The 19,206-nt window shown below is 45.3% G+C and overlaps 2 protein-coding genes across 5 annotated transcripts; one reads left to right on the top strand and one right to left on the bottom strand.

Moving 5' to 3' along the window:
• Nucleotides 1-2,893: 2,893 nt before the first annotated feature.
• LOC6729182 lies at nt 2,894-6,036 on the bottom strand. The gene is made up of 4 exons (XM_016177315.3): nt 5,441-6,036; nt 5,303-5,371; nt 4,068-4,190; nt 2,894-3,949 (listed from the first exon to the last, which is right to left on the bottom strand). Exons 1-4 carry the CDS (start codon nt 5,597-5,599, stop codon nt 3,026-3,028), a joined length of 1,275 nt encoding a protein of 424 aa, XP_016035829.1. The 5' UTR covers nt 5,600-6,036; the 3' UTR covers nt 2,894-3,025.
• Nucleotides 6,037-7,455: 1,419 nt separating this feature from the next.
• LOC6729181 lies at nt 7,456-17,720 on the top strand. Of its 4 annotated transcripts, none has more exons than XM_039294946.1 (5): nt 7,456-7,654; nt 9,655-9,974; nt 11,308-11,394; nt 14,975-15,146; nt 16,385-17,720. In XM_039294946.1, exons 2-5 carry the CDS (start codon nt 9,660-9,662, stop codon nt 17,542-17,544), a joined length of 1,734 nt encoding a protein of 577 aa, XP_039150880.1. In that variant the 5' UTR covers nt 7,456-7,654; nt 9,655-9,659; the 3' UTR covers nt 17,545-17,720. The 4 variants fall into 4 exon arrangements, with proteins under 4 accessions (XP_039150880.1, XP_016035827.1, XP_016035828.1 ...); XM_016174906.3 differs by having other exon boundaries at nt 7,458-7,654; nt 11,305-11,394; XM_016174907.3 differs by lacking the exon at nt 7,456-7,654 and adding an exon at nt 8,360-8,413 and having other exon boundaries at nt 11,305-11,394.
• Nucleotides 17,721-19,206: the final 1,486 nt, after the last annotated feature.

Here is a 19,206-nt window from a genome sequence, read left to right as displayed (position 1 = left end):
TAATTCAATCGCAGTGTGAAATGTGTCACTCACATGTCGCCCATTGAGTCGCTTTGTTGCCTATTTACAGGCGCCGTGAATGCGAATGTGAATGCAATTCATATTCATATTCATTTTAATTTAATCAGGCTCTTGCGACGTCGCTCAACCGTAATTAAGTTTCTTCTGCCGGCGCCACAAGCTTCGCCAGCGTGTGAAAAATAAAAAAAATGCCACTATAATGGGGGGAAAAATTGAATAAATCAAATAGATATGCGAACCGTACTTTACAGAGCCCCCGAAACGGCGACTAATGCAATAAAAGATGGCCGCAGCACGTTTTTTAATATTTAATTAAATAAATAATTCCCATTTGCCGTTTGCCAGTTGCCGTTTCAAATATTCGAACGCACGAATTTAAATATGGAAATACTTTGCACGCAGCCGCTTGCATTTCCCATTTACCATTTCCCATTTTGCATTTCGCTGCATTTCCGGTGGGCGACTCGTCAAACTTTTCTGCCCGAGATGCACACACACACATGCAGCATGGCGGGGCATGGGGGCTCTTTTGCCCAAAAAGTTTTCCCTCGGAGTAATTAGAAGACTTAGTCCCCCTGCCAGGCGGTCTTTGGCTGACTGCTTAAAATGCTCTTTTGGCGTTAAATTTATGACAACCGCACATGTTGTTTGCCAGCTAGAAACAATAACAATAACAGTCCGCCCAGAGGCGTGCAACAACAAAGGCCAAAGGGGGAGGGGCTGGAAAAGGTGGCCAAAGGGGCAGATCGCTGAGGCGGGCGGTGCAGAATGCTCGTTAGAAAGTTTCTAAGGTTGCGGCCGCACACGAAACAGCTGCGCCGCCAAAAGGGAAGAAGGATTCTCCAAATTGTTGCACGCTTTCCTTCGCTTTGGGGCGGTCACATTGTTGCTAAGCTATACACACACTTTCTACCGACGGTCTCTGTTGCCGGCTGATAAGCTACACTGGCAGAAAATGAGCACATCTCATTGCAAGGTGATAGTTCTGAGTTTTACTTACATCTAAAAATCCTCCGCGCTTTAAATCCTGATACTTAAAACAAAATTCAATACAATAACTTTATTTGAGTTTAAGTTAATTTAAGTTTTTTTTTTCAAGTGCACTTTGGATACCCATACTCATACGCCGTGTGGTGCACTGACGTGACCTCCACTTGTGCGGCAAGTGCTCGAGTGGGCGTGGCAGCGCAAATTTGCGCTCCAAAGTGAATTTATTGTTTTTACCATTACCACTTAGCCGGGCCCGAAACTTGCCCAAAGAGCCGTTTATTTTGATGCAAAACCAGAACTTAAACAGCCAAGGATGCAAATTGAAAGGCGATGGAGGAGCGATGCTTTAAGAGCTGAATACCCCGTGTTTACCCAAGGTAAATTGCACTCGATAATGAGTGCTTCACATTAATTAAATAACCAATAGATCGGTCTGGGTTTCCCATTGCAAATTATGCCGGGAGGGTGGGAAAATGGGGATGGGAAATGGGTAGTGGGGGAAAATTGGAAGCACAAGCGCACTTGTCGCGGTTTTCGCAGCGATTTCTTTTACCCGCGACAGCGAAATTAATTGCATTGCTGCGCTGCGAGATTCACGTGGAGGAGCACTTGTTACGGTTGCCATTAGCGGTGCCATCATCATCGACCCTCGAAATCGCTGTAATTTCCAATAGATAATGAAATGCAATTAGAAAATGTGTGGGGGGCTGAGCCTGTGGGCCACAAGACTGGCGGCAGAATGCAACAATAACAGCAATTTAAACAGGTTTTCCCCGGGCGGACGCGCATCAGAGTGCATAATGGCGCATAGAAGTTTGTAATTAAAGTTTGCCGACTCTGCCAGGTGGCGACACCACGGGATACGGCCGCTTATTCCGGCCATTCCGACTAATCCGCACCCACAATGCTGCACCGCCATCAGAAGTGGCAGCAACAGCAGGAGCAGCAGCAAATCAATTTCTGCATCGCACTCGCTACTGGACGCGGATCTGGACTACCGTCTATGGACTATGGACTCCGGCTTGGACTTGGTCGGCACCCTGGCTTTTGTCCGGCACATCAACAAAGCAGAAAATAAAATTCAATTAACGCGCTTAAATTAAACTGCCACTTCCTGTTTTGATGACATTTTCATGGCAGCCTTGCTCCGGCGAAGAAGCAGCGGGAGGCCATTCTGCAGCGATAGAAAGAATGCGGTTTGGAGCAACTGGAGCCTGTTGCTGGCGTTGCTCGCTCCTCCATTGGTGCGGTTCGTCCGGCATCAATATTAAATGGTAAACGGCCGGCATAATGGCTGTCCAACTGCGGCTGTCATTATGGGGCCATCAGGAACCACCAAGGAACCAGGGACAGGTTCCATGCCTGCTCCCGATGACAAATAAAGCTCATTACGCGCTTGTCCGGTATCCTTCACTTTGCTACTGATTGACCTGCATCTGCGCGTGGCGTCGCCATCAGCAGTCATAAGTTGCACTGCACTGCGAGAAATGCATATATTTTATGCCCAGGAGTATGCAGTGGGAAAATGCAATTCCAGCTTTTAGAATGAACAAGTACTCAAATAATGTTGCATATTCCTAGACCCCATTGATCATTTGCAAGATATCCAAGTCCAATTGACTTCAAATATTTTAATTCCTTTCAAGACTGGCAACTATCAGGCGAAGCCCCCTGGATGCAGTCCGCCCGGACTTCATTATCGAGCTGGCCAACTCGGACGCCAAATGACACAAAGTCATTGGAGCGTTCAGGAGTGATTCAATTAGAACTCAACTTGGCCAAGTTGAACTCTTCGCTGCAGTTAGCTGGACCAACTTCTTTGCATCTCCAGCCTGGGCCTTTGTCCCGGCCTGACACCCATACAATTCCTTTGGCCGGGTTCGTTTCTTTGCGCGATAAGCAACTTTGGCCAAGCAACTGGCATTTAATTTAATTAGAAAGGAAAACAGCGAGAGGGGCGGGGGAACTGGGGACGCGCCTGATAAGAGGATGCTGTTGATTGAGATGCCCGAGCTCAAAGCAGACGGAAAGCGGATTTGTAGCAGCAGTTCTGGTGTAGGTCCTTTGCAGGATCCTGTGGATCCTGCAGCTCGCAGGGACAGCGGTACAGCAGCGAGGCCGGCTTAGTTTGGACAACCTGCTGGGGCAAATCTTGGCTCGGAGTGACAGGAGGTATGCGAACGGGTTGCAATCCGGAAGATTCATTGATGCCCGGGCTAACGGAGGATGGTAGCGGAGGGCCATGCAAGGATGTGGCGGAGTTGTGGCTGCTGTCCGTTCCGGATTCCTCGTCATCGCCCTCGGCATTCGGCTTAACTCCTTCCTGCTGTAAATCATTCGTCGAGAGTGAAGGATGCGCCGCACTCGCGTCAAGCGTGGCATGCATTGTTGTCCTTTCGGGGGGCGTGGCTGTCACTGGCGATGTCCTGGCTGGGATTTCACTGGAGTCGCCAGCGACATCCGTGGTACTAGTCCGCAGCAGGGTAGCGGCATTCGAGGGACTAAGGTTATCCGTCGAGTAGGCGCAGCCCTCGAGCAACTTGGTTAGGAACTTGTTCGTTGGCAGCACTGGCCTGCGCTTTCGCCAGGTGTCCTGTCCGGTTATCCTGTCCTGTCGGGCCACAACTGGCCGTGTTATCCCGGCAAAGAGCTTCTGCCGCAGCTTGTTCTCCGAGCGGCACATCTCGAAGGCGTTGGCAATGGTCAGGAAAATCTGCTCCGCCAACAGCGCCCGGCGGGGTGTGTAGAAGTCCCGGCAGACAGGACATCGCTCCGAGCGGATGCGACAGTCCACGCAGAGCAGGTGTCCGTTTTGGCACTGCATCGCCGGCGGTGAGATGGTCACCCCGCAGACAGGACACTCGACAAGGCGCAGGATGCTCTCCAGGACGAGGGACAGGCGGCGCAAACTGGTGGGCATGGGGGCGCAGCAGATGCTCTATGGATTTTTGAGAAAAATATTGGGTTAGCGGGATTTTGATGGCGAACGGATAACTGACGACTGAGTGTGTTTGATGGTTGAAAGAAGAATATCAGACTGCAATGAAAGTACTCACATTAGTATCACAGTCCTTATCACACTCACTGTTCCAACAGAGAATTGTGACGCAGTCCTTTTGACTCTTAACCATTTTGGCGATTTCAGACACTCTCAGTCCCAAAACATCGTTGCCATTTACCTGGAAATTAAATATTATAGAATTTTAAAGAAAATGTCTGGCAATGTTGTTTATTTATTTTAGGAAATATTTTCCATGCAGAAAGCAAGTACCAAGTATCTAAATATTTGGATTTCCACGAGCTACCAAAGAAAACAAATGAATACCACAACACATTTCCAAATTCGAAAGCACTGCTTGCGGCTGTATCGCACGCACTGCTTGCGGATGTTAACCCTAGCTAGCGCTGTTAACTCAATTGGCTGTTATCTGTTATCTGATAACTGATATTTGCTTTGCATATTTACTTCGTGCTAATTAATCTTTGTCATCAACTAGTCGTTTTACTACGTTCGAGTTGTGCCATTAGTTTTAGGGCGGCCTGTGCATTCGCCAGCTGTTTCTAGTGCCCCATTCCAGCTCCAATAAAGTTGCTGAATAAAGTCGATGCCAAGCAATTAAGTTTTACTGCATTGCTATTTTAAGTAAACAATATCCACAAAGAACAACAAATGCGGCTACAATAGCGACTGCAAAGTCCAGACTTGGATATACATATGTACGGTCCAACTTCCACAGCTTAAGCTATTCGTAATTTAAATGACCATAGCGATTTGAATTTGTTTCTAGAAGTGCAAATCATCATATTGGAATGCTTTCCTGAATAGTACTTTTTATCTTAAGTCACGATTCATACAAATTTTAGAAGTTATTGACTTTAAAACTCGCAAGTATACATAATTAGCTTTAGAGAAAAAACTACATCATTTTTAGAACTGTTAGCTGACAAAAATAACTTTTTTCTGAATATAAATATATTATAATTTAAATGGGTTCCTAAATCTCTTTTTTCTCCTATCCTAGGTTGCATGCACATACTTTCAATAAGAGGGGCATTCTCAATAAGCTCTTAATAGGCTTACAAAGTAAATTCCCGAGTCGATCTATTGCATTCTTAGTTTTGTAACTGGAGTTCTGGCGCAGATTGAGTTACCAATGCAGTTGAGTTACCAATGCAGTTGAGTTACCAATGCAGTTGGTCTGCTTATGCATAATCCGCCAGGCCAATGCTGGCTGGGCGCTGAAAGAACTGACAACGGTGGCACCAACCCGTGGCACTAACTTCTACTCACCTCCAGAACGCAATCGCCGGGTTTCAGGCCGCAGAGAGCGGCAGGTGTACCGGCTGCCACTTCGCAAACCTGTCGGTGTAATGGGTATATGGTAATTAGGAGGGGTCGGGATCTCCACATGATGGCCACTTTTATTACCCAGGGATAGGGATCCCATTTGCTGCGGGTCAGCTGGAATCCGTAGTTTTCCATCGCAGGTGCGGCTCTGGGAATCCTCAGTAGACGCACGGAGGAGCCATCGCCATGGTGCCCTTCCTCACTGGTTGGGGCCTGAAATCCTCCCGCTGATTTCCTCATTTTCGGGCTAGAAAACTCGCACAGGTGCTCGGATCGTTGTGGGCCACAAAATAAAAAGCGGCTAGCGAGAGACGTGTTCAACGTGCGCTCTCAGTTGGCAAACTGTTTTTCGTGTGTCTGTTGTTGATTTTTTTCGAGCCAGCTGGCTGGCTGGCTGAAAAGTTGCCGAGCGGCGAGCAGTGAACATGGAGCGCTTTGGGCCGACGCAATCGGCTACGACAAACATTTTGGCCAAGCTCCCCAGCATCACACATTTAACCCCTTCCACAACTTAATGACTTTGGGCCATCTGACGCGGTGTTGTAAGTGCTTCAAGATCCGAGATTCGGAATTGGAGATCTGAGTTCCGAGATTCAAAGCTGACACCCAGCTGAGATCATGGAAATTAGACTTGTGGAGCTAAGTAAATATATGAACTTTCGGCTGGCAGCGGTTTTTGGGTGCGCTATAAAGTTGCATGTCTACATATTGTGACACCTTCAAATATACCAAATAAATAAATAAATTCTTTAGCGATTAAGTCATTTGATAAGCTGGTAAGTGAGTTGGTTCGAATTAAAGGCTGCTACAATTGTGCGGAAGTGAAATCGAGAACATGGGCAAATACAATAGTTTTCATAGAAAACTTCGGCTATTTCTCTTCGCTTTTCGTGGAAACCTTCTGCTATTTCTCTTAAATTGAAAACAATAAAGCTGCGCTTATCACAAGAGATTAAAACTATTAAGTTTAATATAGCAAAACAGCCCAAACAAATATAAATAGCCAAAATAAACTGAACAAGACCTGCAAATTAAGTGTTAAATTGTATATTTATACAGTTTGGTTACGGCCAGCACAAATCGTAATCAGATAAAATCGCTATTAGCAGTAATGCACACGAAACTTAATCAGTTTAATTCCCATTTGTTGACTTTAAAAGTTTTCCGACTTTGTAATTAAATTTGAAAATAAACAGCACTATTTTTCGGCTTAATTGCGTGTTGGCAGTGCCAAATGGCCAGTGCATTTGCGATTGAGTGGCCAGCAAGTAAACCAAAATATTATTATTCGAAATGCCAAAAGAAATTAAAACAACAACGACGAGTGTGTTGGCAACGCACGAGGGTGTCAAACGGCGATAAACATAAACAATGGGGCCCTAAATAAATAATCGGGCCTAAAACCGGCTCGTCGATTAACCCTAACAATGATAACTGATGGAAATTGGCAGCTGACAAATGGATTTGGTTTGGCATGGCCAAACCATCGCCATCCATTTGACTTTCGCTTTTTTGTTGTTTTGTTATCGCCGGTTTAACTGCCATTGAGGCGGTAATTTGAGTTTGGCGCTGCTCTGGTCGTCTGAAACATTGGCCAAATAGCATTGAAATTGGTAATTTCATTAAAATTTGCGCCCAGCAAAACTGACCCTGGGCGGCATTGTGGTGTGCGGTGTGTGTGTGATTCGTTTTTGGCTTTTCAATTTGCCAGTTCAATTAGATTTGGCCAAATTTATGTGGCACACAGAAGCGTTCGGCAGCCAAAAGCCGTCAGCAGTGTCAAAATTAGAGAATACTTACCCAGGCAATAACATCAAAGTTCATGTTTCTCGAACAGCTAGCCATCCACCTGAAAGGTAATTGACTTTTATTAATCGGCCGGCAATTAGGCCGGGCCCAAAGGCAAATGGCCAAATTCAAGTGTAATTCCGCCTCTTCACACTATTGACTCTCGACTTGTTTGTGGCCAGTAGATGCGGTTTCCAAAAAACGAAAAAACAAAATAAAACATTCAAAAGCTCGCTGAAGCTAAGTGCAAAGCTCTGCCCACAGGTGGAGCTCGCTTTAAGCCAAGTTAGTAGGTCTGCTGGTCAGCTGTGAAGAAGTCGAGCCTCAGTTTCTTCGCAACTCGCATTCGGTTAAGTGCGCATGCGCCGCAAGTTCCGCTGGAAAACGCGAAGTGCGAAGCGCCGGCGCCGAAATAAAGTGATTACGATACGATCACAAAGATATTGAAAATCATCTAGCGTGGCCGAGAGTTGTGAAAATTGATTAACCAGCTGGCTAACAGAAACGGTGTGTAATTGCTAACAAAGCATGGAAGGGCTAATGGCCCAAATGACCTTACGCCGCTCACCACCGCACCGACTTCCAAGCCAAGTTAGTAAGCGGTTGGCTTAGGTCAAGGTCCGGCTAAGAGCCCAGATGACCAACACTGAAAACGAGAATAAAAACGCGGAAGTGTAACGCACAATTATAAACGCATTTGCTGGTTACTCGCATAATTAAGAGCGGCAAACAAGTTTGCTTCCATTTCCTACCTCCAAAGCAAACAAACGGGTCTAAATTGAATTAGAAACAGCGCATAAATCATACGCAATGCTTGCGCAAACACTGTGCGAAAAAGGGGGGCTTCAGAAAGAAGATATTTCAAATCGAAATTTACACGGCAATCCCACAGTTCGCTAATTGTAGAGCTGCTGCAGCGCCAATGGCGCATGCGCAACGTTTTTTAGCCCGCTTTGGGGTTTCTGGGTCTCTGTCTCTCTGATTTTTTTACTTGTGTTTATTTCGGTTTTTTTTTCGCTTGCGGTTTCTTTCGTGTAATTGTGACGCAATTTTCGTGCGAGTTTGTTTTAGTCTCGCCTCGCCAGTTTTGCCACTGACTCAATACACTGAAAACGAAAGCGGCCACCAAGACGTGTGACTCAAGTCGACTTGCAACTGGTGTGCTATGTGCACTGCACCGCCTTCGGTCGATTCAGTTGCAATTCACACGCGTTTAAGCCAAGTTCGCTTCCTACTAAGCTAAAGCTACATAGTGTTAACTTTACGGTATAAACATGGCTGTGGGCAATTCAATTTTGAACCTTAATTGGAGCGTTACCAGTGGCAGTCATCCTGCATTTTGGGGTTTGCGTAATTGTTTGCCAGCCAAGCGATGCGCTTCATTGGCTGGCAGCAAAAACAATGGCTTAGTTGGAGATTCTTTTCTATCTTTTTTGTGGGTGCAGCTTTAACTAATTGGTGCGGTTTTGGCAAATAATTAAATCGATGTCTTGATTGCGCTTACAAGGGATAGCAGCACAGCGTTGGCTGATGGCCAGCTTATTGTTCAATGATTACCTTAGCTATTGCTGTGCCCACTTCAATAAGCCGACGTCATAGCGATTTCATGGCCAATGTCAGTAGAAGTGAAGTGAAGTGATTTGAACAAGTTTGCCATACTCGCACTCGAACTCACATCTGTATCCGCGTGCGTAGACAGCCGAGGAGGAAGCTATAAATTCTCAGTCTACTCAAAGTTCTCGAGTGCAAGAAACATAATCATTTTCGCAGTGAGAATCTTTTCAAACTGACAGCCAAGCGAATCTGATGACTTCGATATCGATTTGTGACTAAGCCAAAGAATTCCAGTTGGTAGAACAGCTAATACCATACATATACAGTATATATGTTTATATATGAGTTCCGGCTGGGCTTTGTTGCTTAATTGATTTTCCTTGGTGCTAAAAAGTTTTGAAAGAAAGAAACCCTTTCTATTCTGTTTTTTTTTTTTATTTGGCTGGGCTCCGCAAAACTTTTGATTTATGTGCGCAAATTTTACGCCTGGCAAACGTGGCGTATGCGTAATTACGACCACTTGGCACCGAAACTTTCTGGCTAATTAATTGGGCATCGCCTCGAAGCTGCCGAAAGGTGAAGGAATCGCCCGTCGAAAGGTGCAAATGAGTCAAGTGCTGGAACTGGAAATCAGAGGACTCCGGTCTCCGGCCTCCGGTTGCCCCAATCACACACACTCGGGGGCATAATAAATGCGAGTGTGTACGTGATGGGCATGTCAACTAGTGTTGGGGCATCTTGGCCCACTGACAAACGAAGTAAAACAGTTTGGCAACATTTTTCAAAGCTCCCCTCGCCCAGTTGTTGTTTATATATGTGTGTTAGCCCAGGTAATTAGATGAACGCGGCGAGGGGGTGAGTGTGTGCGTCTCCGGTGTTGAAAATTGGCCAAATTTATGTGCGACCTTGTGGCTTGAGTGTCTGTTTTGATTTGAACCCTCTTTCTGTTACAGCCAATATGCTTCAGTTGTGCACCATCTACGCCTGCGCGAACGGCACTTTGGGCCTGAATTTGAGCCGTGCCCCCTGGGATCCGTATCCTTGGGTCAGCGGGGTGCAGGCCAAGTCGAGTGCGGAAAGGGGCGGAGTTCGCTTGGGCGACACCCTGCTGGAGCTGAATGGAGCCGATGTCCTGGGGCTGCGTATCAGTGAGCTGGCCAATCGGTTGCAGGATCACTGGCAGAGCGGCGCGGGGGTCGTGACCCTGATGATGTGGCGCCAGCAGGCCAGCATCGACCCCAATGAGGATCCTGCCGAGGCATCACATGCTGTGGTAAGTAGTCGCCACTTGTGCTCCATATTGTTGGCCTAATTGGGCCGAGATGTGTGGAGGAGGAGTGTGCTGCTTATATGGGCCATTGTCTTGCATCAGTGCGCCGCTGAGCGTTACGTAATTCTGATTGACTTAATGACTGCTACTGCTACTGCTAATTAGTAATTAGTATCTGCAGCTTGGTCCGCTTGCTTTGTGGGCCTGCTGCAGTTTGGCGGGCGAAATAATAGAGCCCCATTCCAAGGTTACTGTGCACAGAGAAAAAAACAGCAGATTAGTTGGCAACTAATAATTCTGGCATAACCACACGTAATTGTAATTCACTGGTCATCAAATGATATTTACCTAAGCCTAATTGCGTAAAGAGCAGCTTTGTTGCACTGCTTATGCGTTAAGATGAGCCTTTACATAAGCTAAATCTAATTATTAAGTTTGTTTTCCTGTATTTTAAAGTGTTTCTATTCTAGAAGGTCTTCTTGTGCGGCATTTATTGTTTTAAAATCAATTCAAACATTGCATTGTATGTGCATCTCATGCATTCACATAATGATTGTCAATAACAATATCAAGCCTTAAAGTCACACCGCAGGACCTTCGATTTATCAAAAGTTTCTCAATTAAAAAGTCAACGAATGACCTGGTCTTTTATTCGCAGCTCGAATGTATAGGTAAACTGAAAACCCGAGGTTATCCTTGAGGTGTTCAGCCGTGCAGATATCCTGGCGGCATCGGTGTAGTTGTAAATTGTTTATCTGCCAACCGAGAAGCTGTTTACTTTATTAAATGCAATTGAATCGAAATAACGCAATTTTGTTCTTGACACATTATGTGTACTTTATTACAATTCAATTGACCTAAATGTCCTTGCCGAGGACAGTCCAAATTTAAGGCCAGCCAGGACATTCGCACACACATAACATAGAACACATGCACACACACACACACGTGTAGCTACACAGGTGGTTGGCATGGAAAGTCCATTTCAATCAATGCCGAAGGCATTGAATCACAGAATGTGTGCCAGATTGACCCGTTAAACAGATTAAACTTGCAACCGCACTAGGCCATAGGACATTATGGGTCCTTCGAATGCAGGCGCCGTCCTCACGATTTTGATAATCGAATGCAAAACTGAATGGAAATCGGCTTAAATCAAAAGCCTTTCATTCGCACCGGACCGTGAATTATTAACGCCCCCATGTGGGCCACCCCAAAAATGTATATATAATTAAGTGCAGGCGTCGGATCAATTTGATTGAATTTCCCGAAGTGTCGCTTAACCTTGAAGTGGCATCCTTAATTTGACCAGTGCTTCTCTTTATATTTGCAGCAGCACGGCATTAATCAACAATCGCTGCAAAAGTTTGCAACATGCCTGCAACATATTTCCCAATTACTGGAGTGTCCTGTGTGCCTTGAGGTAAGTGCAACATGGTCGCAGCGGGATGCGGGATGCGGGATGCGGGATTGGATGGGCTGTTTCAAAAGGGGGCGGCGGATCGGACAGATGTTGGTATGGCCGGGCCATAAGGACATTCCGCTGCCTGCATGTGCATTGCATATCGATGAGGCTGGTTGGCTTTAGTTTTAGTTCTGGTTCTAGTTCCAGTTCGTCATTATCCAACTCAGCTGGGCTCAAACTCTCGGCCCAACTCGCCCGAAACTTAGTTGGCCAGTTGCCCTCTTGTTTGCCTTTGTGAGCCGCTGCTGTCAATACCACTTTGAGAAAAGGATCTATTATATAATTATTACATCTGGGTCATATGCATCTATATAAGCTTTAATTATGTACCATAGGGTTTAAGTCAGATAGGCTCTTGGTACTTTTACTACATTTCAAAGCATTTTTAGACCTATTCTATTGTAACCAATTCATATATTAGTACATATATTAGTATATGCTGTTTTCCAACATGTAACTTAGATTTTTTGTCTGTGCAGTGCTAGTTCCATTGGCAATCCCAGTGCCATCCTCTTCCGGGGCTGCGTTGATTTGGCTGCGCAAGTTTGTTGCTAATCACTTGACTGTATATAAAGTTTGCAACGACGGGCTGCCGGTGATTGCGTGCCCCATGCCCCGTGCCCCCGCTTGCCAGTTGCCCACGTCCATGGAGTCCATGGATGCTGGGATACTGGGATGCTCCTCCCTGCCCCGCAGGTGTGCCAGCTTTGTTGACTCAATTACTCAAACGACGCACATGGCCAGATCCATGTTGCCAGTTAATAGCCGTCGGTTATGTTGCCTGGCCAAGTTTTTTATACGGCCCACTGCTTGGCTGTTTTATTTTGGCCCATATTCGAGTAGGTTTTTTGATAAATGTTTGCCCTGCCATGTGATTTGATTAGTTTTGCACAATATATACACATCTATATACACGGCCCAAGTGATTGATTATGTCGTTTAAAAATCAAATATTGACGATTAGTGTGTGTCGAGTGAGCGGTTGACTGTGTGTGTGTGCGAGGGGTGTGTGTGGGTGTGTGGCAGCGGAAGTCAGTGTGAATAATCGTGTCAATCGCCTGCGGGCCAGCTTCTGATTCTGATTCTGATTCAGATTTTGCCGTTTTTGATGCTTCGGAGCGCAGAGCTCGTTTTGCATTTAAATTAAAGCTGCTGCCGAGGGCCGGACTTTAAATTTATATTTATGCATTATATGTATGTATGCCCAGCTTGTCAGCAAAAACATAAATTTAATTAATTAGACAAGATAAAGAGTGAGCAGACCGGTGAGAGCAGAGCACCAGCTACCCCCCATTTCTGCCCATTTAAAATGCAGAGTTATTTTCAAATGAAATTCTCGCCTGCAGCAGCACATCTCGTTGGAGTGGAGTGGAGTGGCGTTGAGTGTCAGTGTGTAACCATAAATTAAGCATGTGCTGGGCGGGTCAGGACGGGCAAGGACATCCCGGAGCAGATATCCTGGACACGGCCACGCTGCAACGCCTTCGTCGGAGCTTCGAAGCCTCGCAGTTGGCCACAGAGCAGCTTGAACTCCACTTGCAGCTGCACTGAATAATTTGTTTATTAACCCGAAATCAGTTTATCCTGCTCCGTCCTGCGGCTGAGTTTCTAGAGCGAAAGAGAGGCACTAAGAGTCCTTCGGATTTGGCCATTATTACTCTGGCACGGAGCCGGCATTATATTGTATTATGAGCACATGCCATGTCCTTTGCCACGTCCGTGTATGTGTGTGTGTGTGTGTGAGCGTAGGCGGCGTATGCAAACACGCACACAAGTCCATTAAGTTATTAAGGGATTTTGTTTTGCTGGATTTTCAATAGTTGTGCATCCTCGATTCCCTCGAATGCTAATCGCCTGCATTAGCCTGCATCCAGTTGGATAAGGTCCTTTCCATGTCCTTCCTTTGCTCTCCTTTCCTTGAAGCTCCTCCTTGTTTGACATTTAATCGGGCATGAAATTGTTTTTGTTTCATTTAAATATGCATAAATTTGCAGGCCATTTAATTTTCATAAATTTTGCAAACAAACAGCTCGACTCTGGCTCTCCTGATGGCATTATGATTAATTCATTTTCGATCAGCCCTGCGGCGTTTTAGTTAATTTAGGCAATATAAACTGGCCAACTCGGAGTAGAATCAATACTGGTGGTGATACCAAACTGATGGTTTTACAATATGCCTAAAAGCATGCTACGCCAATTTCGATTACTCGACGGCAGATGCCGAAAAGTGGGCCAAAACTAAACCCACTCGGTTCTGGCCACTTCCGCCGCCACTTTCGGTTCCAGTTGCAGTTTCCAGTGTCATTCCCATTCTCACTCCCACTGCCACTTCCGCTTCCCCCATTTTGTTTTCGCTCAGCTGCATTTAATTGATTTCTATCACTAATTGGAGTCTTTGTTTATGCATGCTGGGGTATTAAAATTAAAAGCATTTGCTCATGCCATTTAAGCCAATTAAAAACAATAAAAGACGAATGGCATTAAAAATATCTGCCACACGTGCATGTTCCTTAAATCCCTATTATTCTGTTTGTCAGAAATGTTCGAAAACGGGCAAAGTTTCTAAGCCTTAAAGTTTAAATACACTCAAGAAATATTATCAATTATGCTTTACTACATCTTAAAAAGTTATTATTAACGTTAATGTGCAACCAATTTACTTTGCAGTGCACTTGGTTCCTTATCTTTTGGTTTTTATCTGGTCAGATTGCAATCGAATCGTTTTACATTTGTAATACTTCGATTGCAGTTTTGGCAAATCGCAGCAAAAAGTATGAAAGCCGTAGCACAGAAATTGTTTCTTTATTCAGCTCGTTGCAAAATTTATGTTCGCCTGCATATTTACATCAGTTTTTGACCGAATACACGCACATACAGCCAGAGACAAAAAGCTTTGGCCAAATATGTAACATCGATATACAAATGTACATATGTATGTGTGCATATAGCCCTTTAGTCCTTTTAGTCTATTTTTCGTGTTCGTATTTTTGGCATTTTTATTTTGTTTTTCATATTTCCGCATTTGTGTTTTTGCGAGGGACCGACCGACTTGAAATGCGCAAAAGTATTTGGGTGCGCATCAAACACAGTTGTATTATTTTAAATCCGCTTGCAATATTTTCAATTTGATTTTCAATTTAAATGGAAAGCTTGCTGCGCAGCATAATACATATTTCATGTCGATTCGAGGAGAGCAATCCTGGCTGCACTGCATCTGGACTTGAGGATGCCAAGCGAACCCGGTGGCAAACAAGAAGCAAATGTGGGCAATAATCAAATTTAGTTGCCGTTTGTGCATTACGAACGACAGACTAGAATTGCTTTTTGTTTAAATGCAATTTGAGGAAAATAATAATGCAGCAATCAGGCTGCTGAGCTCAATATCGGCTCATGGGGTACTCCAAGTTCGATGTTCCTGATATTTATAATTAATTGAAATAATTCCCCCTCTGAATAATTACACACACACTGCTCTCATTTTTCATTTCTCCTTTTTCCTTGTGGCGGAACCTGTTAACCTGGCCGGAACGGAAATCAGGTCATCAAACCACCTGGCTGGCAGTGCTGCAATGGACACGTGCTCTGCAATAATTGCCGCAGTCGCTCCGTAAAGTGTCCTGTGTGCCGAGTTCCTTTGGGGCCGAGGGGCCGCTGTCTGCTGTCGGACAAACTGTTCACCCTGCTGGCGGAGAGCTTCCCCTGCGATGGCGGTAAGTGCTGGTCGGTCTTTAAGGACACACATTCGCGACTCCTATCTATTTAAGCCGCGAGGAGCGATACCCCAATCGGTCCTGTCATTAGGCAACAGATGTTGGGTTCTTCCAGCATTCTCAGGGTTTCTTGGGACTTCCTTAAATGGCAAATCATAATGGGAGTGGTGGCAATAGCATGCAAAGTCTGCGGATTTTATATAATATTAATACATAACGAAGGTGAAATTAATACGAATTATGTACCTTTAAAGCACGGCCTTAACTACTTTGATTATTTAGATCCAATTTGTTGTAATTACTTTCCATTCGATTGAACTTTTGTGCGAAAAGGTATTCAATTTCATGTAATGCAAAACCCTGTGGAAATAACCTTTGTGCCCGGAGTGCTCTAATACATCCTGTGGCAATGGCAACATCCTGGCTGAGAACTGGGAATCCTCATTTGTGTGGGCCAAAACTTTTCGACAGCGGCAAGTGTCAATGTTTCACTTAAATCTCGACCGAGATGCGGCGCAAATGAAAGAAAAATGTGACGAGAAAGCGGAGCCGAGTCAAGAGTGCTTGAAATTGAGCGCAATGGCTCATCTTCGCTTGTTGTTCTTTTTATGGCATAATTATGTAACATAAATTGCTAAAGTTTTTCGCGCTTAGCTGCGTTGCCATCTTGCCGGGAGATTGTTGTTGGTGCTGCTTTTCTTGCTTTGCCACTGGGCGGCTTCGTTTAAAGTTTAGCCGCCCTTGTTGCCATTTTCAATCTGTGTCGGCCAAGTTAACTTGGAGTGAAGTTTACAGCGTAGGTAACAAGCAGCAACAGAATTTTCCGCCGTTGTCTGCATTTGTTTTTCCCTGCTGGTCTTCATTTTTTTGCCACTTTTCCCCACTTCAGGGTCCTTCGCTTTGTTTTTCCCAGATTATGCCGTGCTTAGTGCGTTTTTATTGCTTCTACATTAAGTGTGCATTCTTTATGATTCGCCCGGATTCACCCATAGTTCAGCCATAGTTCACCCATTTTTATACAGATGCAGGTACGTGGAGATTTACTTACTTTCTGCTCTATTTTCATTTGCCACTCGAAGAAGTTCAAGGGAGTTTGTGTCAAGAGATTTGGGGGCAAAACACAAACGAGCGCAAATGGACAACTTGCGTGGATCTCCCTCCAGTTGTCCTAGTTGTATTTATTATATTTACATTTCGTACTTTTTGTAATGGTCCTCCGTTTCGGTGCCTCTTTCCAGGGAAAGCCAACAAGGTGGCTGCCGCCCAGGGCCATGGGAAGCTGAGCAGCGTCAACAAGTGCACAAATGAATATCATAATCAACCGAAAATGGCGCTGGCCAAGACGAGTTCCGGCAAGTCCAAGTGCGGCAAGCAAATCTCCAGGCAACTCGAGGCAGTTTTGGTGGACCAAAGTCCTCGGGAAATCAGAAGGAAGAGTCAGCACGGGCAGGAGCAGGAGCAGGCGGCGGAGGAGGCTGTCCTGCCACGTTGCACGCTGATAAAAGTGCAGCATCAGGAGGCCGCTGTCGAGCACTTTTCGGAGGAAGGTCACAACAATATGCTCGTTAAACCAAAGTTAAAGTTGAGTAAGAAAAGTTGGCGGATTACTGGGCCAGATCAAGACGGATTGCGCTGCGATGAAGTTGCCACCATAAATAATGGCGTCCAGGTGCAGGAGCAACAGCAGCAGAAGCTGCAGCAGCAGCAGGAGCGGCAGCAGTTGGGGCAGGAGCAACTGGGGCATGAGAAGTCAGCCAGCGGCGAGAGCGAGTATCAAAATTATCATTGCCCAACTGGGAAATCATGCAGCAGCCACAGTTACCAACTTGGCCAGCCAGTGGCCAACAAATTGTCAACAGTCGCGATGCAGGCGGTTGCGGCGGTTGAGGACTCGGGAGGTGCATCCTTATCAGCGGGGAGCCATAAACAGGCGCCGGCAGCCGGAGTAAATCAGGTGCTGCCACTGGAGGCGGGGTCAATAGGTCGGCGGGAGTGGCAGTTGCTGCGACATTTGACCGGCGACCACCGGCTGGCAGTATTGCAAATCTACGGCACGTTCGGCGAACGCTTGCACGTCCGCCCCCAGCTGCCCCTGGAGGGCGTGGCCTGCCTGCGGCTGAGCGAGGAGTCCTCCACTTTTGGCCACGTCAGTGTGCACACATTTTTCTTGGCTGTCATTGCGATCGGCGGCGGCAATGAGCACGCCGTCTTCCTGTGGCACCTGGACCACCTGCCACATGGACCCACTTTCGAGACTGTCATCGAGACACCAGGCCACCGATTCCTGGGACCTGCTCACTCGCTCCGGCGCAGCTGGCCGGAGATTAGGGCATCCGGCCAGTTCCTCACCCTCCGCAATCTGGCTGCCAAGTGCGAGGTGACCATCAGAAGCAGGTAGATCCCACACAAGACTGGTCCCAAAACATAGGTACTAAGGCTAATTAGTAGGTAGTTAATGTGTTTAAGAGCTTTAAGGCAAGTTTAAGAACTGATGGCTGCGCAAGCGGCGATAGAGCAAACCAAAATGCAATGAACATAAAATAAGAATAAAATGTGAAATGTATGCTTTGTAAATTATATTTGCATTTTTTTCCATCGGCCGCGTATTTATACGAAAAATGCAAAACGCAATTTGGAAATGTGTTTAATTTGCAATATTTTTAATTAATAAAAACATTTAGAAATGTGCTGGTCTGGCAGTTTGAAAGTCCTCGCCGTTGAGTGTCCAAGTTGGGCTCAACAACCTGCAGATGCTCTATAAAAGTAGCGAGCTAAAATAATGGCTTGTATAGATACTTTTATGAAAAAATAAATAAATCTTTCTGCGCCATATACAACTTTTTTGAAATATCATGACCCATTTCAAGAGTATCTCCATTAGGCTTTGCATGCTTGTGGCGGAATAATAACTCCGATGTTTGTGCAAAAGAAATCGCAAAAATTGAAAACTGAAAACTCAAAACAGAAAACTGAATACTGAATACTGATAACTGAAAACTGGTAACTAGCGCCTGTCTGTTTGCTGCCTCCTGATAATTGACTTGCATGCAAATTAATGTTTTTTTGCGCGTGGGCGTAAATTGCTGCCCTGTCTGACAAACAGTAAACACGGTCAATGCAGCGGCGAGTCATTTTCATCAACGCGCCGCTGCACTATACATAAATCTCTGCCCCATCGATGTTTACCATATTTAAGGAAAAAATTCCAATTTGATGCAACAAAAATCACGGCACTGTAACAACATGTGTGCGCGTGGCAAATAGAGCGAGCAAGTTGTATTATCCTTTTTCCAGCGACTCGCACCACACAATGTCCTGCTTGTTTTTGATGAGCCATCATCGTCATCATCATCATCATCGTCATCTTATGGAGTGAGAGTGCAACTGCAACTCCGCACAGCGCAAAAAAAAGTGTGTGTGCATAGTTAAAATAAATTAAATATTTTCGCAAACGACACTTTTTTTGCGCAACAACGTGTGGCGGCTGATGAGGAGATGATCTGACTGGAGCACGGATAATGGCGGTGACGTCACGGCGATTGGTTATCTTTGTCATCGGGGCTGGTTGTCCATCAGGTAAATTAAAAATATTCCAGCGAAGCAATTAAATTACCGCCGCAGCGTGGGCGTGGCCATAAGCCCAATGTGATGAGCAACGTCAAAATGCAAATTGTCAGAAAAACAATTTGCAAGACAAGCGAAACTCTTTTTACTTCAAGGAAATATAATTGCTTTTCAAGCTCACAGAAATTAATAATTAATAATAACAGCAATATAAGGTACATATATGCACGCAGCTAACTAAAGCGCCATCTATGTCACAGGATTGCCTCTCCATAAATAGAGCTCAAATAGGGCAGGTCGCGCACATTTCCCTGAAAAAGTGAAAGCGTTTAATCATTCGACCCACACACATGGGAAATGCGCTATGATTAGAGCTCTATTAATAACGCGGCTATTTGGCGTCTTATCTCGTTCAGATAAATTATGATTACATGACAATTATTTATCAGCTAATTGGCTGCGCCTTAGAAAACTATGGGCATATTGAATCGCAGAT

This window comes from Drosophila simulans, chromosome 3R (assembly GCF_016746395.2).
Source record: "Drosophila simulans strain w501 chromosome 3R, Prin_Dsim_3.1, whole genome shotgun sequence".
NCBI lineage: Eukaryota > Metazoa > Arthropoda > Insecta > Diptera > Drosophilidae > Drosophila > Drosophila simulans.
Note: the sequence above shows the minus strand (reverse complement) of the source record. Positions and strands in the feature narration are given on the sequence as shown.

What these genes read in the sequence shown, in the direction of transcription:
- LOC6729182 (XM_016177315.3), bottom strand. Translation starts at nt 5,599, where the DNA reads ATGAGGAAATCAGCGGGAGGATTTCAGGCCCCAACCAGTGAGGAAGGG. An exon ending in CCGGCGATTGCGTTCTGGAG is followed by an intron (nt 4,191 to 5,302) that starts GTGAGTAGAAGT and finishes TTTAATTTCCAG; the next exon opens with GTAAATGGCAACGATGTTTT. An exon ending in ATAAGGACTGTGATACTAAT is followed by an intron (nt 3,950 to 4,067) that starts GTGAGTACTTTC and finishes AAAAATCCATAG; the next exon opens with AGCATCTGCTGCGCCCCCAT.
- LOC6729181 (XM_016174906.3), top strand. Translation starts at nt 9,660, where the DNA reads ATGCTTCAGTTGTGCACCATCTACGCCTGCGCGAACGGCACTTTGGGC. An exon ending in AGTGTCCTGTGTGCCTTGAG is followed by an intron (nt 11,395 to 14,974) that starts GTAAGTGCAACA and finishes AACGGAAATCAG; the next exon opens with GTCATCAAACCACCTGGCTG. An exon ending in GAGCTTCCCCTGCGATGGCG is followed by an intron (nt 15,147 to 16,384) that starts GTAAGTGCTGGT and finishes GCCTCTTTCCAG; the next exon opens with GGAAAGCCAACAAGGTGGCT.